Source organism: Phyllobates terribilis, unplaced genomic scaffold (assembly GCF_046119375.1).
Source record: "Phyllobates terribilis strain yellow unplaced genomic scaffold, ASM4611937v1 Scaffold_3__8_contigs__length_932513732, whole genome shotgun sequence".
In the NCBI taxonomy this organism is placed as follows: Eukaryota; Metazoa; Chordata; class Amphibia; order Anura; family Dendrobatidae; genus Phyllobates; species Phyllobates terribilis.
Window position 1 is genome coordinate 5,605,810 of NW_027362763.1, and position 14,064 is coordinate 5,619,873.

At 47.5% G+C, this 14,064-nt stretch overlaps 1 protein-coding gene across 1 annotated transcript in view; it reads left to right on the top strand.

Annotated features, from left to right (window-relative positions):
- LOC141258657 (tyrosine-protein kinase-like) overlaps nt 1-7,671 on the top strand; it is a 58,656-nt gene extending 50,985 nt beyond the window's left edge. The window contains exons 8-9 of the mRNA XM_073673614.1: nt 390-521; nt 6,885-7,671. Of these exons, the coding sequence (XP_073529715.1) occupies nt 390-521; nt 6,885-7,072 (320 nt within the window). The 3' untranslated portion in view covers nt 7,073-7,671. The remainder of the gene's footprint in view (nt 1-389; nt 522-6,884) is intronic.
- Nucleotides 7,672-14,064: the final 6,393 nt, after the last annotated feature.

Here is a 14,064-nt window from a genome sequence, read left to right on the forward strand (position 1 = left end):
TCACTTTAGATATACATATATGTAGGGTGCAGAGTCTCACATGTACAGTACGTGGTCTCATGTGGGGATCATGGATCAGGGATGGTTTGAGCTGCATTATAAAAATAATGGAAGAATACTCTAGCGGTGTGGGGACGGCCGACAGCGGAGACCACCAATCCATTGTTGCAGTCTATGAGGTGTACTTACTTTTCCTTATGACTGTAATTACCAGAGTATTAATTTTTGACCTCCAATATAATGAACTAGTAAAGGATGGGGGGATGATGAGGCTTGTCCAGATCTGCTGGCACTATCATGTGGGTGTAGCGCCCCCGTCTGGACATCACAGGATGATGATCCACCACATATCCATGACGTTTAACACTTACATCCCCGCTCTTCCACAGACGCACAGATTCCCATTAAGTGGACGGCACCAGAGGTTTTCCATGTGCAGAAATACACCATCAAGTCCGACATCTGGTCGTATGGAGTCCTGCTGGCCGAAATCATCACCTACGGAAGACCACCATTCCCAGGTGGGGACCATGAGAACGGACAATGGTTAAATCAAGGGGAAGGGGGGAGGATGGAGGAGGACAGAAGAGGACAGAGGAAGGAGGGAGGAGGAGGGAGGAGGACAGAGGAGGGAAGAGGGAGGAGGACAGAGGAGGGAAGAGGGAGGAGGACAGAGGAGGGGGGAGGAGGAGGACAGAGGAGGGAGGAGGACGGAGGAGGACAGAGGAAGGAGGGAGGAGGACAGAAGAGGAAAGAGGGAGGAGGGCGGAGGACAGAGGGAGGAGGAGGGAGGAGGAGAACAGAAGAGGACAGAGGAAGGAGGGAGGAGGACAGAGGAGGGAAGAGGGAGGAGGGGGGAGGAGGGGGGAGGAGGAGGACAGAGGAGGGAGGAGGACAGAGGAGGACAGAGGAAGGAGGGAGGAGGGCGGAGGACAGAGGGAGGAGGAGGGAGGAGCAGAACAGAAGAGGACAGAGGAAGGAGAGAGGAGGAGGGAGGAGGACAGAGGAGGACAGAGGAGGGTGGAGGAAGGAGGGAGGAGTGCAGAGGACAGAGGGAGGAGGACAGAGGAGGGAGGAGGACAGAGGAGGGAGGACGATGGAGAAGGGAGGAGGACAGAGGAGGAGGACAGAGGAGGGAGGAGGACGGAGGAGGACAGAGGAAGGAGGGAGGAGGACAGAAGAGGAAAGAGGGAGGAGGGCGGAGGACAGAGGGAGGAGGAGGGAGGAGGAGAACAGAAGAGGACAGAGGAAGGAGGGAGGAGGACAGAGGAGGGAAGAGGGAGGAGGACAGAGGAGGGGGAGGAGGAGGACAGAGGAGGGAGGAGGACAGAGGAGGACAGAGGAAGGAGGGAGGAGGGCGGAGGACAGAGGGAGGAGGAGGGAGGAGCAGAACATAAGAGGACAGAGGAAGGAGGGAGGAGAGAGGAGGAGGGAGGAGGACAGAGGAGGACAGAGGGCAGAGGAGGGTGGAGGAAGGAGGGAGGAGGGCAGAGGACAGAGGGAGGAGGACAGAGGAGGGAGGACGATGGAGAAGGGAGGAGGACAGAGGAGGAGGACAGAGGAGGGAGGAGGATGGAGGAGGGAGGAGGACAGAGGAAGGAGGGAGGAGGACAGAGGGAGGGAGGAGGACAGAGGAGGACAGAGGAAGGAGGGAGGAGAGAGGAGGAGGGAGGAGGACAGAGGACAGAGGAGGGCGGAGGAAGGAGGGAGGAGGGCAGAAGACAGAGGGAGGAGGACAGAGGAGGGAGGAGGACAGAGGAGGGAGGACGATGGAGAAGGGAGGAGGACAGAGGGAGGAGGACAGAGGAGGGAGGAGGACGGAGGAGGGAGGAGGACAGAGGAAGGAGGGAGGAGGACAGAGGAATCTAGAGGAGGACAGAGGAGGGAGGAGGACAGAGGAGGGAGGACGATGGAGAAGGGAGGAGGACAGAGGGAGGAGGACAGAGGAGGGAGGAGGACTGAGGAGGGAGGAGGACAGAGGAAGGAGGGAGGAGGACAGAGGGAGGGAGGAGGACGGAGGGAGGAGGATGGAGGAGGACAGAGGAAGGAGGGAGGAGGACAGAGGGAGGGAGGAGGAGGAGCAATGAGGATAGAGGAGGGAGGAGGACAGAGTATGAGGACAGAGGAGGGGGACAGAGGAGGGGGACAGAGGAGGAGGACAGAGGGCGATGGAGGAGGACAGAGGAGGACGGAGGAGGAGGAGGACGGAGGAGGAGGACAGAGGAGGAGGACAGAGGAGGAGGAGGACGGAGGAGGAGGAGGACGGAGGAGGACCGAGGACGGAGGAGGAGGACGGAGGAGGAGGAGGACGGAGGAAGAGGAGGGAGGAGGAGGAGGGAGGAGGAGGAGGGAGGAGGAAGACGGAGGAGGAGGAGGAGGACGGAGGAGGAGGACAAAGGAGGAGGACGGAGGAGGAGGAGGACGGAGGAGGAGAACGGAGGAGGAGGACGGAGGAAGAGGAGGAGGACGGAGGAAGAGGAGGACGGAGGAGGAGGACGAGGAGGAGGAGGGAGGAGGAGGAGGAGGAGGACGGAGGAGGATGGAGGAGGGCGGAGGATAGAGGGAGAAGAGAGGAGGGGGGAAGACAGAGGGAGGAGGGGGGAGGGAGGAGGGAAGAGGAGAGAGGAGGACAGAGGGAGGAGGGAAGAGGAGGGAGGAGGACAGAGGGAGGAAGGAAGAGGAGGGAGGAGGACAGAGAGAGGAGGAGGGAGGAGGACAGAGGAGGGAGGAGGAGAGAAGGAGGGAGGACGGAGGGCAACGGAGGAGGACGGAGGGAGACGGAGGGGGGTAAAGGAGGGAGGAGGACATAGGAGGAAGACAGACGACGGAGGGGGAGGACGACAGACGACGGAGGGGGAGGATGAGGACAGACGACAGAGGGGGAGGGGGAGGACAGATGACGGAGGGAGGATGAAGAGAAGGGAGGAGGAGAGAGAAGGAGGGAGAAAAACGGAGGAGGACAGAGGAGGACAATGAAGGACAGAGGGCGACGGAGGAGGACAGAAGAGGAGGCAGGAGGGTAAAGGAGGGAGGAGGACAGAGGAGGAAGACAGACGACGGAGAGGGAGGACGAAGGTGGAGGGAGGAGGAGGACAGACGACGGAGGGGGAGGACGAAGGAGGATGGAGGAGGACAGACGACGGAGGGAGGAGGAAGAGGAGAGAGGAGGAGGGAGGAAAACGGAGGAGGACGATGAAGGAGGACGGAGGCGGAGGATGGAGGAGGACCGAGGTGTATGGAGGAGGATGAAGGAGGACGGAGGTGGAGGATGGAGGAGGACCGAGGTGTATGGAGGAGGATGAAGGAGGATGGAGGCGGAGGATGGAGGAGGGCGGAATACAGAGGAGGAGGGAGGAAAATGGAGGAGGAGGGAGGAGGAAGGCAGAAAACGGAGGAGGAGGAAGGAAGATGGATGGAGGAGGGTGGAGGAGGTCAGCAGACGATGGAGGAGGACAGAGGAGGAGGATGGAGGACGGAGGCGGATGGAGGAGGAGGGAGGAGGACAAAGGGTGAAACCTGAAATATAAGACAAAACAGAAGGGTCGCATATAAGAAATTGAGGGGATGATATAAAAAGGGGGAGGAAACAGATATATGGAGGGAAAGGGGACGGATACACTGCCTTGAAAAAGTCTTCACACCCAGTGAACTTTTCCACATTTTTCACGTTACAGCCACAAACTTAAAAGTATTTTGTTGGGATTTTCTGTGACACAAAGTAACGAGTATTAGTGAGGAGTAAAGGAAATGATATGAGGTCACTGATTATTATACAAATCTGATCATTGTGCCGTGCGTTAGTATTCAGCCCCCTGATTCCGTACTTTGTAGGACCACCTTTCTCTGCATTAACTGCTGCAGTATTTTGACGTCTGTCTCTCCACCTCTCGCTGCAGTCTTTTGGGGTCTGTCTCTCCAGCTTTATCTGCAGTCTTTTGGGGTCTGTCTCTCACAGCTTTCTCTGCTGCAGTCTTTTGGGGTCTGTCTCTCCACCTCTCGCTGCAGTCTTTTGGGGTCTGTCTCTCTCACCTCTTGCTGCAGTCTTTTGGGGGTCTGTCTCTCCCATCTCTGCTGCAGTGTTTTGGGGTCTGTCTCTCCACCTCTCGCTGCAGTCTTTTGGGGTCTGTCTCTCCACCTTTCTCTGCTGCAGTCTTTTGGGGTCTGTCTCTCCACCTCTCGCTGCAGTCTTTTGGGGTCTGTCTCTCCCATCTCTGCTGCAGTCTTTTGGGGTCAGTCTCTCCACCTCTCGCTGCAGTCTTTTGGGGTCTGTCTCTCCCACCATTCTCTGCTGCAGTCTTTTGGGGTCTGTCTCTCCACCTCTCGCTGCAGTCTTTTGGGGTTTGTCTCTCCCACCATTCTCTGCTGCAGTCTTTTGGGGTCTGTCTCTCCACCTCTCGCTGCAGTCTTTTGGGGTCTATCTCTGCCATCTCTGCTGCAGTCTTTTGGGCAGCACGGTGGCTCAGTGGCTAGCACTATATACGGTGGCTCAGTGGTTAGCACTGCAGCCTTGCAGCACTGGGGTCCTGGGTTCAAATCCCACCAAGGACAACGTCTGCAAGGAGTCTGTATGTTCTCCCTGTGTTTTGTGGCTTTCCTCCCACACTCCAAAGACTGATAGGGAATGTAGATTGTGATCCCCAATGGGGACAGTGCCCATAGTGTCTGTGAATTGTAAAGCGCTGCGGAATATGTTGGCGCTATATAAATAAAAAGATTATTATTATTTTGGGGTCTGTCTCTCCCACCTCTGGCTGCAGTCTTTTGGGGTCTGTCTCTCCACCTCTCGCTGCAGTGTTTTGGGGTCTGTCTCTCCCACCTCTCTCTGCAGTGTTTTGGGGTCTGTCTCTCCACCTCTCGCTGCAGTCTTTTGGGGTCTGTCTCTCCCACCTCTGGCTGCAGTCTTTTGGGGTCTGTCTCTCCACCTCTCGCTGCAGTCTTTTGGGGTCTGTCTCTCCCATCTCTGCTGCAGTGTTTTGGGGTCTGTCTCTCCACCTCTCGCTGCAGTCTTTTGGGGTCAGTCTCTCCACCTTTCTCTGCTGCAGTCTTTTGGAGTCTGTGTCTCCAGCTTTGCACATCTAGAGGTGACATTGTGCCCCGTCTTCTTTGCCCCCTCGCTCTCGCTCAGTGATCGGATGGAGACGTCTGTGATCAGTGATTTTCCCGTCTTGTCACAGATTCTCTGGGATTTGGGTCTGGACTGTGACTGCGCCGTTCACACACAGGAATATGTTCTGATCGAAACCCTCAGTGAACCTACTCCCCGGTCTCAAGTCTTCTGCAGCCTTTAATAGGTTTTCCTCCAGGATTGTCCTGTATTTAGCTCCATCCATCTTCCCATCAATTCTGACCAGCTTCCCTGCCCGTGCTGAAGAAAAGCTTCCCCACAGCAGGATGCTGCCAGCATGTGTGACTGTGGGGATGGCGTTTTCAGGGTGATGGGCAGTGTTAGTTTTCCACCACACTTAGCGTTTGCATTTAGGTTAAACATTTCTCCTTTGGTCTCATCTGAACAGAGAACCTTCTTCTTCCACATCCTCGCTGTGTCCTCTACATGGGACTTCTTATGTCTTTCACAAATGTCTTTCTTCTTGCCGCTCTCCCATAAAGATCAGAATTGTGGAGTATACGACTAATAGTCATCCTGTGGACAGATTCTCCCCCCTGAGCTGTGGATCTCTGCAGCTCCTCCAGTGACCATGGGCCTCTTAGCTGATTCTCTCATTAGTGCTCTCCTTTCTTGAAATGTCAAGTTAGGTGGACGGCCATGTCTTGGTAGATTTGAAGTTTTGTCATACTCCTTCCATGTTTGGATGATGGATTGCACACTACTCCATGAGCTGTTCACAGCTTGGGCTCCTTGGTTTTCAGCTTTATCCCTGACCTGTCTGGTGGGCTTCTTGGTTTTCAGCTTTATCCCTGACCTGTCAGGTGGGCTCCTTGGTTTTCAGCTTTACCCTGACCTGTCTGGTGGGCTCCTTGGTTTTCAGCTTTATCCCTGACCTGTCAGGTGGGCTCCTTGGTTTTCAGCTTTACCCTGACCTGTCTGGTGGGCTCCTTGGTTTTCAGCTTTATCCCTGACCTGTCTGGTGGGCTCCTTGGTTTTCATGATACTGTTTGCTCTTTAATGTTCTCACACAAACCTCTGAGGCCTTCACAGAACAGCTGTATTTATACTGAGAAGAAATGACACCCAGGTGGACACAATGTACTAATTATGTGACTTGTGGGGGCGATTGGTCACTCAGAATGTTATTCGGGGGCATCAGACTACAGGGGGCTAAATACTAATGCACAATGTCACAATGTTCAGATTTATATTTGTAAAATAATTAGTGACCTCGTATCATTTCCTTTACACGTCACAAATACTTGTTACTTTGTGTCACAGAAAATCCCAATAAAATATATTTTGTTGACCTGATGTAACAGCAGAATAGTGACTGCAGCTCTGGAGGTGACTGGAGGATAAGACACAATGTAACAACAGAATAGTGACTGCAGCTCTGGAGGTGACAGGTGGATAAGACACGATGTAACAGCAGAATAGTGACTGCAGCTCTGGAGGTGACTGGAGGATAAGACACGATGTAACAGCAGAATAGTGACTGCAGCTCTGGAGGTGACTGGAGGATAAGACCTGATGTAACAGCGGAATAGTGACCGCAGCTCTGGAGGTGACTGGAGGATAAGACCTGATGTAACAGTGGAATAGTGAGTGCAGCTCTGGAGGTGACTGGAGGATAAGACCTGATGTAACAGTGGAATAGGGAGTGCAGCTCTGGAGGTGACTGGAGTGTGGATGTACAGCAGGGTCAGTCCTGTGTCGGTGGCTGTATTTGGGGTGCCAGCCTTGTAATCGCCATTATTATTTCTATCGCCTTCAGATAAAACTAACGGACAATATCGCCAGGACATATTGAAGGAAAGAGACCTGATCCCTCCTCCTGAGACCCCTGAGAAGATGTCGCACCTCATCAGGATGTGCTGGAGATATCAGCCGTCCTCCCGACCCTCCTTCTCCAAGATCCAGGAATTTCTCATGGATCTGCTGGGAGACGAGGTGGTGGAGTGAGGCCGCTGGGAGACAAGATGGTGGAGCGAGGCCGCTGACCTCCTGCTCGAGTTATAGGCCGAGGCTGAGGAGAGGCCTCCATACACTAATGAGACGTCCTGTGAGAGCGCCACCTGGAGGCCCACAGCTGCTCTGACATTTACGTCCTATAAAGCCGCCACCCGGTGTCCTGTCATCGCTGAGACTTAAGTCCTATAGACGGCAGAGTCGGGGGCGTCCCTTGCTGACGGCGGAGGCCTGTGCTCTCTTGGCCACGGCAGGTGAAGATCCACAGATCCGACATATTGTGTAGTAGATCCTATCACAGATCCGACATATTGCGTAGTAGATCCTATCACAGATCCGACATATTGTGTAGTAGATCCTATCACAGATCCGACATATTGTGTAGTAGATCCTATCACAGATCCGGCACCTCGGGAGCGGACTATGTGTGGTTTTCCTCTAGGGATGTGGCCGTAGTGCACTGCAGTGCGGTATTGAGGCAGAGGAACGTTCCCGATCACATGACGCATCCGGATATAATCCGGCACTGTTCACACAGAGTTTACACAGAGAAATGTGACTAATATATAATAATAAATGTGGAAAGATATAAAGAGTGTGATGTAATAAAACATAACGAAGGTGCACAGGGATCCAGAGGAAAGGAACCACACCGCACACTGACTAATACCTCCATACACTGACTGAATAATACCTCCATACACTGAATAATACCTCCATACACTGACTAATACCTCCATACACTGACTGAATAATACCTCCATACACTGAATAATACCTCCATACACTGACTGAATAATACCTCCATACACTGACTGAATAATACCTCCATATACTGAATAATACCTCCATACACTGACTGAATAATACCTCCATACACTGACTGAATAATACCTCCATACACTGAATAATACCTCCATACACTGACTGAATAATACCTCCATACACTGACTGAATAACACCTCCATACACTGAATAATACCTCCATACACTGACTGAATAATACCTCCATACACTGACTGAATAATACCTCCATACACTGACTGAATAATACCTCCATATACTGACTGAACAACACCTCCATACACTGACTGAATAATACCTCCGTACACTGACTGAAAAATACCTCCGTACACTGACTGAATAATACCTCCATACACTGACTGAATAATACCTCCATACACTGACTAAATAATACCTCCAAACACTGACTGAATAATACCTCCATACACTGAATAATACCTCCATACACTGACTGAATAACACCTCCATACACTGACTGAATAATACCTCCAAACACTGACTGAAAAATACCTCCATACACTGAATAATACCTCCATACACTGACTGAATAATACCTCCATACACTGACTGAATAATACCTCCATACACTGACTGAATAATACCTCCAAACACTGACTGAATAATACCTCCATACACTGAATAATACCTCCATACACTGACTGAATAATACCCCCATACACTGACTGAATAATACCTCCATACACTGACTGAATAATACCTCCATACACTGACTGAATAATACCTCCATACACTGACTGAATAATACCTCCATACACTGACTGAATAATACCCCCATACACTGACTGAATAACACCTCCATACACTGACTGAATAATACCTCCATACACTGACTGAATAATACCTCCATACACTGACTGAATAATACCTCCATACACTGACTGAATAACACCTCCATACACTGACTGAATAACACCTCCATATACTGACTGACTAATACCTCCATACACTGAATAATACCTCCATACACTGACTGAATAATACCTACGTACACTGACTGAATAATACCTCCGTACACTGACTGAATAATACCTCCATACACTGACTGAATAATAACTACGTACACTGACTGAATAATACCTCCGTACACTGACTGAATAATACCTCCATATACTGACTGATTAATACCTCCATACACTGAATAATACCTCCATACACTGACTGAATAATACCTACGTACACTGACTGAATAACACCTCCATACACTGACTGAATAACACCTCCATACACTGACTGAATAACACCTCCATACACTGACTGAATAATACCTCCATACACTGACTGAATAATACCTCCATGCACTGACTGAATAACACCTCCATATACTGACTGAATATTACCTCCATACACTGACTGAATAACACCTCCATACACTGACTGAATAACACCTCCATACACTGACTGAATAATACCTCCGTACACTGACTGAATAACACCTCCATACACTGACTGAATAATACCTCCATATACTGACTGAATATTACCTCCATACACTGACTGAATAATACATCCATACACTGACTGAATAATACCTCCGTACACTGACTGAATAACACCTCCATACACTGACTGAATATTACCTCCATACACTGACTGAATAATACCTCCGTACACTGACTGAATAACACCTCCAAACACTGACTGAATAACATCTCCATGCACTGACTGAATAACACCTCCATGCACTGACTGAATAACACCTCCATGCACTGACTGAATAACACCTCCATGGACTGACTGAATAACACCTCCATGCACTGACTGAATAACACCTCCGTAAACTGACTGAATAACACCTCCATGCACTGACTGAATAACACCTCCATGCACTGACTGAATAACACCTCCGTACTCTGACTGAATAATACCTCCATACACTGACTGAATAATACCTCCATACACTGACTGAATAACACCTCCATACACTGACTGAATAACACCTCCATACACTGACTGAATAACACCTCCATACACTGACTGAATAATACCTCCATACACTGACTGAATAACACCTCCATGCACTGACTGAATAACACCTCCATACACTGACTGAATAACACCTCCATACACTGACTGAATAACACCTCCATACACTGACTGAATAACACCTCCATGCACTGACTGAATAATACCTCCATACACTGACTGAATAATACCTCCATACACTGACTGAATAACACCTCCATACACTGACTGAATAATACCTCCATGCACTGACTGAATAACACCTCCATACACTGACTGAATAACACCTCCATACACTGACTGAATAATACCTCCATACACTGACTGAATAACACCTCCATGCACTGACTGAATAATACCTCCATACACTGACTGAATAATACCTCCATACACTGACTGAATAACACCTCCATACACTGACTGAATAATACCTCCATACACTGACTGAATAACACCTCCATACACTGACAGAATAACAACTCCATACACTGACTGAATAACACCTCCATACACTGACTGAATAATACCTCCATACACTGACTGAATAACACCTCCATACACTGACTGAATAACACCTCCATACACTGACTGAATAACAACTCCATACACTGACTGAATAACACCTCCATACACTGACTGAATGATACCTCCATACACTGACTGAATGATACCTCCATACACTGACTGAATAACCCCTCCATACACTGACTGAATAATACCACCATACACTGACTGAATAATACCTCCATACACTGACTGAATAACACCTCCATACACTGACTGAATAATACCTCCATACACTGACTGAATAACACCTCCGTACACTGACTGAATAATACCTCCATATACTAACTGATTACCTCCATACACTGACTGAATAATACCTCCATACACTGACTGAATGATACCTCCATAAACTGACTGAATAACCCCTCCAAACACTGACTGAATAATACCCCATACACTGACTGAATAATACCTCCATACACTGACTGAACAAAACCTCCATACACTGACTGAATAATACCTCCATACACTGACTGAATAACACCTCCATACACTGACTGAATAACACCTCCATACACTGACTGAATAACACCTCCATACACTGACTGAATAATACCTCCATACACTGACTGAATAACACCTCCATACACTGACTGAATAACACCTCCATACACTGACTGAATAATACCTCCATACACTGACTGAATAACACCTCTATGCACTGACTGAATAACACCTCCATACACTGACTGAATAACACCTCCATACACTGACTGAATAATACCTCCATACACTGACTGAATAACACCTCCATGCACTGACTGAATAATACCTCCATACACTGACTGAATAATACCTCCATACACTGACTGAATAACACCTCCATACACTGACTGAATAATACCTCCATACACTGACTGAATAACACCTCCATACACTGACTGAATAACACCTCCATACACTGACTGAATAACAACTCCATACACTGACTGAATAACACCTCCATACACTGACTTAATAATACCTCCATACACTGACTGAATAACACCTCCATACACTGACTGAATAACACCTCCATACACTGACTGAATAACAACTCCATACACTGACTGAATAACACCTCCATACACTGACTGAATGATACCTCCATACACTGACTGAATGATACCTCCATACACTGACTGAATAACCCCTCCATACACTGACTGAATAATACCACCATACACTGACTGAATAATACCTCCATACACTGACTGAATAACACCTCCATACACTGACTGAATAATACCTCCATACACTGACTGAATAACACCTCCGTACACTGACTGAATAATACCTCCATATACTAACTGATCACCTCCATACACTGACTGAATAATACCTCCATACACTGACTGAATGATACCTCCATAAACTGACTGAATAACCCCTCCAAACACTGACTGAATAATACCTCCATACACTGACTGAATAATACCTCCATACACTGACTGAACAAAACCTCCATACACTGACTGAATAATACCTCCATACACTGACTGAATAATACCTCCATACACTGACTGAATAATACCTCCATACACTAACTGAATAACACCTCCATATACTGACTGAATAACACCTCCATACACTGACTGAATAATACCTCCATACACTGACTAAATGATACCTCCATACACTGACTGAATAATACCTCCATACACTGACTGAATAACACCTCCATACACTAACTGAATAACACCTCCATATACTGACTGAATAACACCTCCATACACTGACTGAATAATACCTCCATACACTGACTGAATAACCCCTCCATACACTGACTGAATAACACCTCCATACACAGACTGAATAATATCTCCGTACACTGACTGAATGACACCACCATACACTGACTGAATAATACCTCCATACACTGACTGAATAACACCTCCATACACTAACTGAATATTACCTCCATACACTGACTGAATAACACCTCCATACACTGACTGAATAACACCTCCATACACTGACTGAATGATACCTCCATAAACTGACTGAATAACCCCTCCATACACTGACTGAATAATACCTCCATACACTAATTGAATAACACCTCCATATACTGACTGAATAACACCTCCATACACTGACTGAATAATACCACCATACACTGACTGAATAATACCTCCATACACTGACTGAATAATACCACCATACACTGACTGAATAATACCTCCATACACTAACTGAATAACACCTCCATATACTGACTGAATAACACCTCCATACACTGACTGAATAATACCTCCATACACTGACTGAATAATACCTCCATACACTGACTGAATAATACCTCCGTACACTGACTGAATAATACCTCCATAAACTGACTGAATAATACCTCCATACACTGACTGAATAATACCTCCATACACTGACTGAATAATACCTCCATACACTGACTGAATAATACCACCATACAATGACTGAATAACACCTCCATACACAGACTGAATAATATCTCCGTACACTGACTGAATGACACCACCATACACTGACTGAATAATACCTCCATACACTGACTGAATAATGCCTCCATACACTGACAGAATAATACCTCCATACACTGACAGAATAATACCTCCATACACTAACTGAATAATACCTCCATACACTAACTGAATAATACCTCCATACACTGACAGAATAATACCTCCATACACTGACAGAATAATACCTCCATACACTGACTGAATAACACCTCCATACACTGACTGAATAACACCTCCATACACTGACTGAATAATACCTCCATACACTGACTGAATAATACCTCCATATACTGACTGAATAACACCTCCATACACTGACTGAATAACACCTCCATACACTGACTGAATAACACCTCCATACACTGACTGAATAACACCTCCATACACTGACTGAATAATACCTCCATATACTGACTGAATAACATCTCCATACACTGACTGAATAACACCTCCATAAACTGACTGAATAACACCTCCATACACTGACTGAATAATACCTCCATACACTGACTGAATAATACCTCCATACACTGACTGAATGATACCTCCATACACTGACTGAATAACACCTCCATACACTGACTGAATAATACCACCATACACTGACTGAATAATACCACCATACACTGACTGAATAATACCTCCATACACTGACTGAATAACACCTCCATACACTGACTGAATAACACCTCCATACACTGACTGAATAATACCACCATACACTGACTGAATAATACCTCCATACACTGACTGAATAACACCTCCATACACTGACTGAATAACACCTCCATACACTGACTGAATAAGACCTCCATACATTGACTGAATAAAACCTCCATGCACTGACTGAATAACACCTCCATATACTGACTGAATAACACCTCCATACACTGACTGAATAAAACCTCCATACACTGACTGAATAATACCTCCATACACCGACTGAATAATACCTCCATACACTGAATAAATAATACCACCATACACTGACTGAATAATACCACCATACACTGACTGAATAACACCTCCATACACTGACTGAATAACACCTCCATACACTGACTGAATAATACCACCATACACTGACTGAATAATACCTCCATATACTGATTGAATAATACCTCCATATACTGACTGAATAATACCACCATA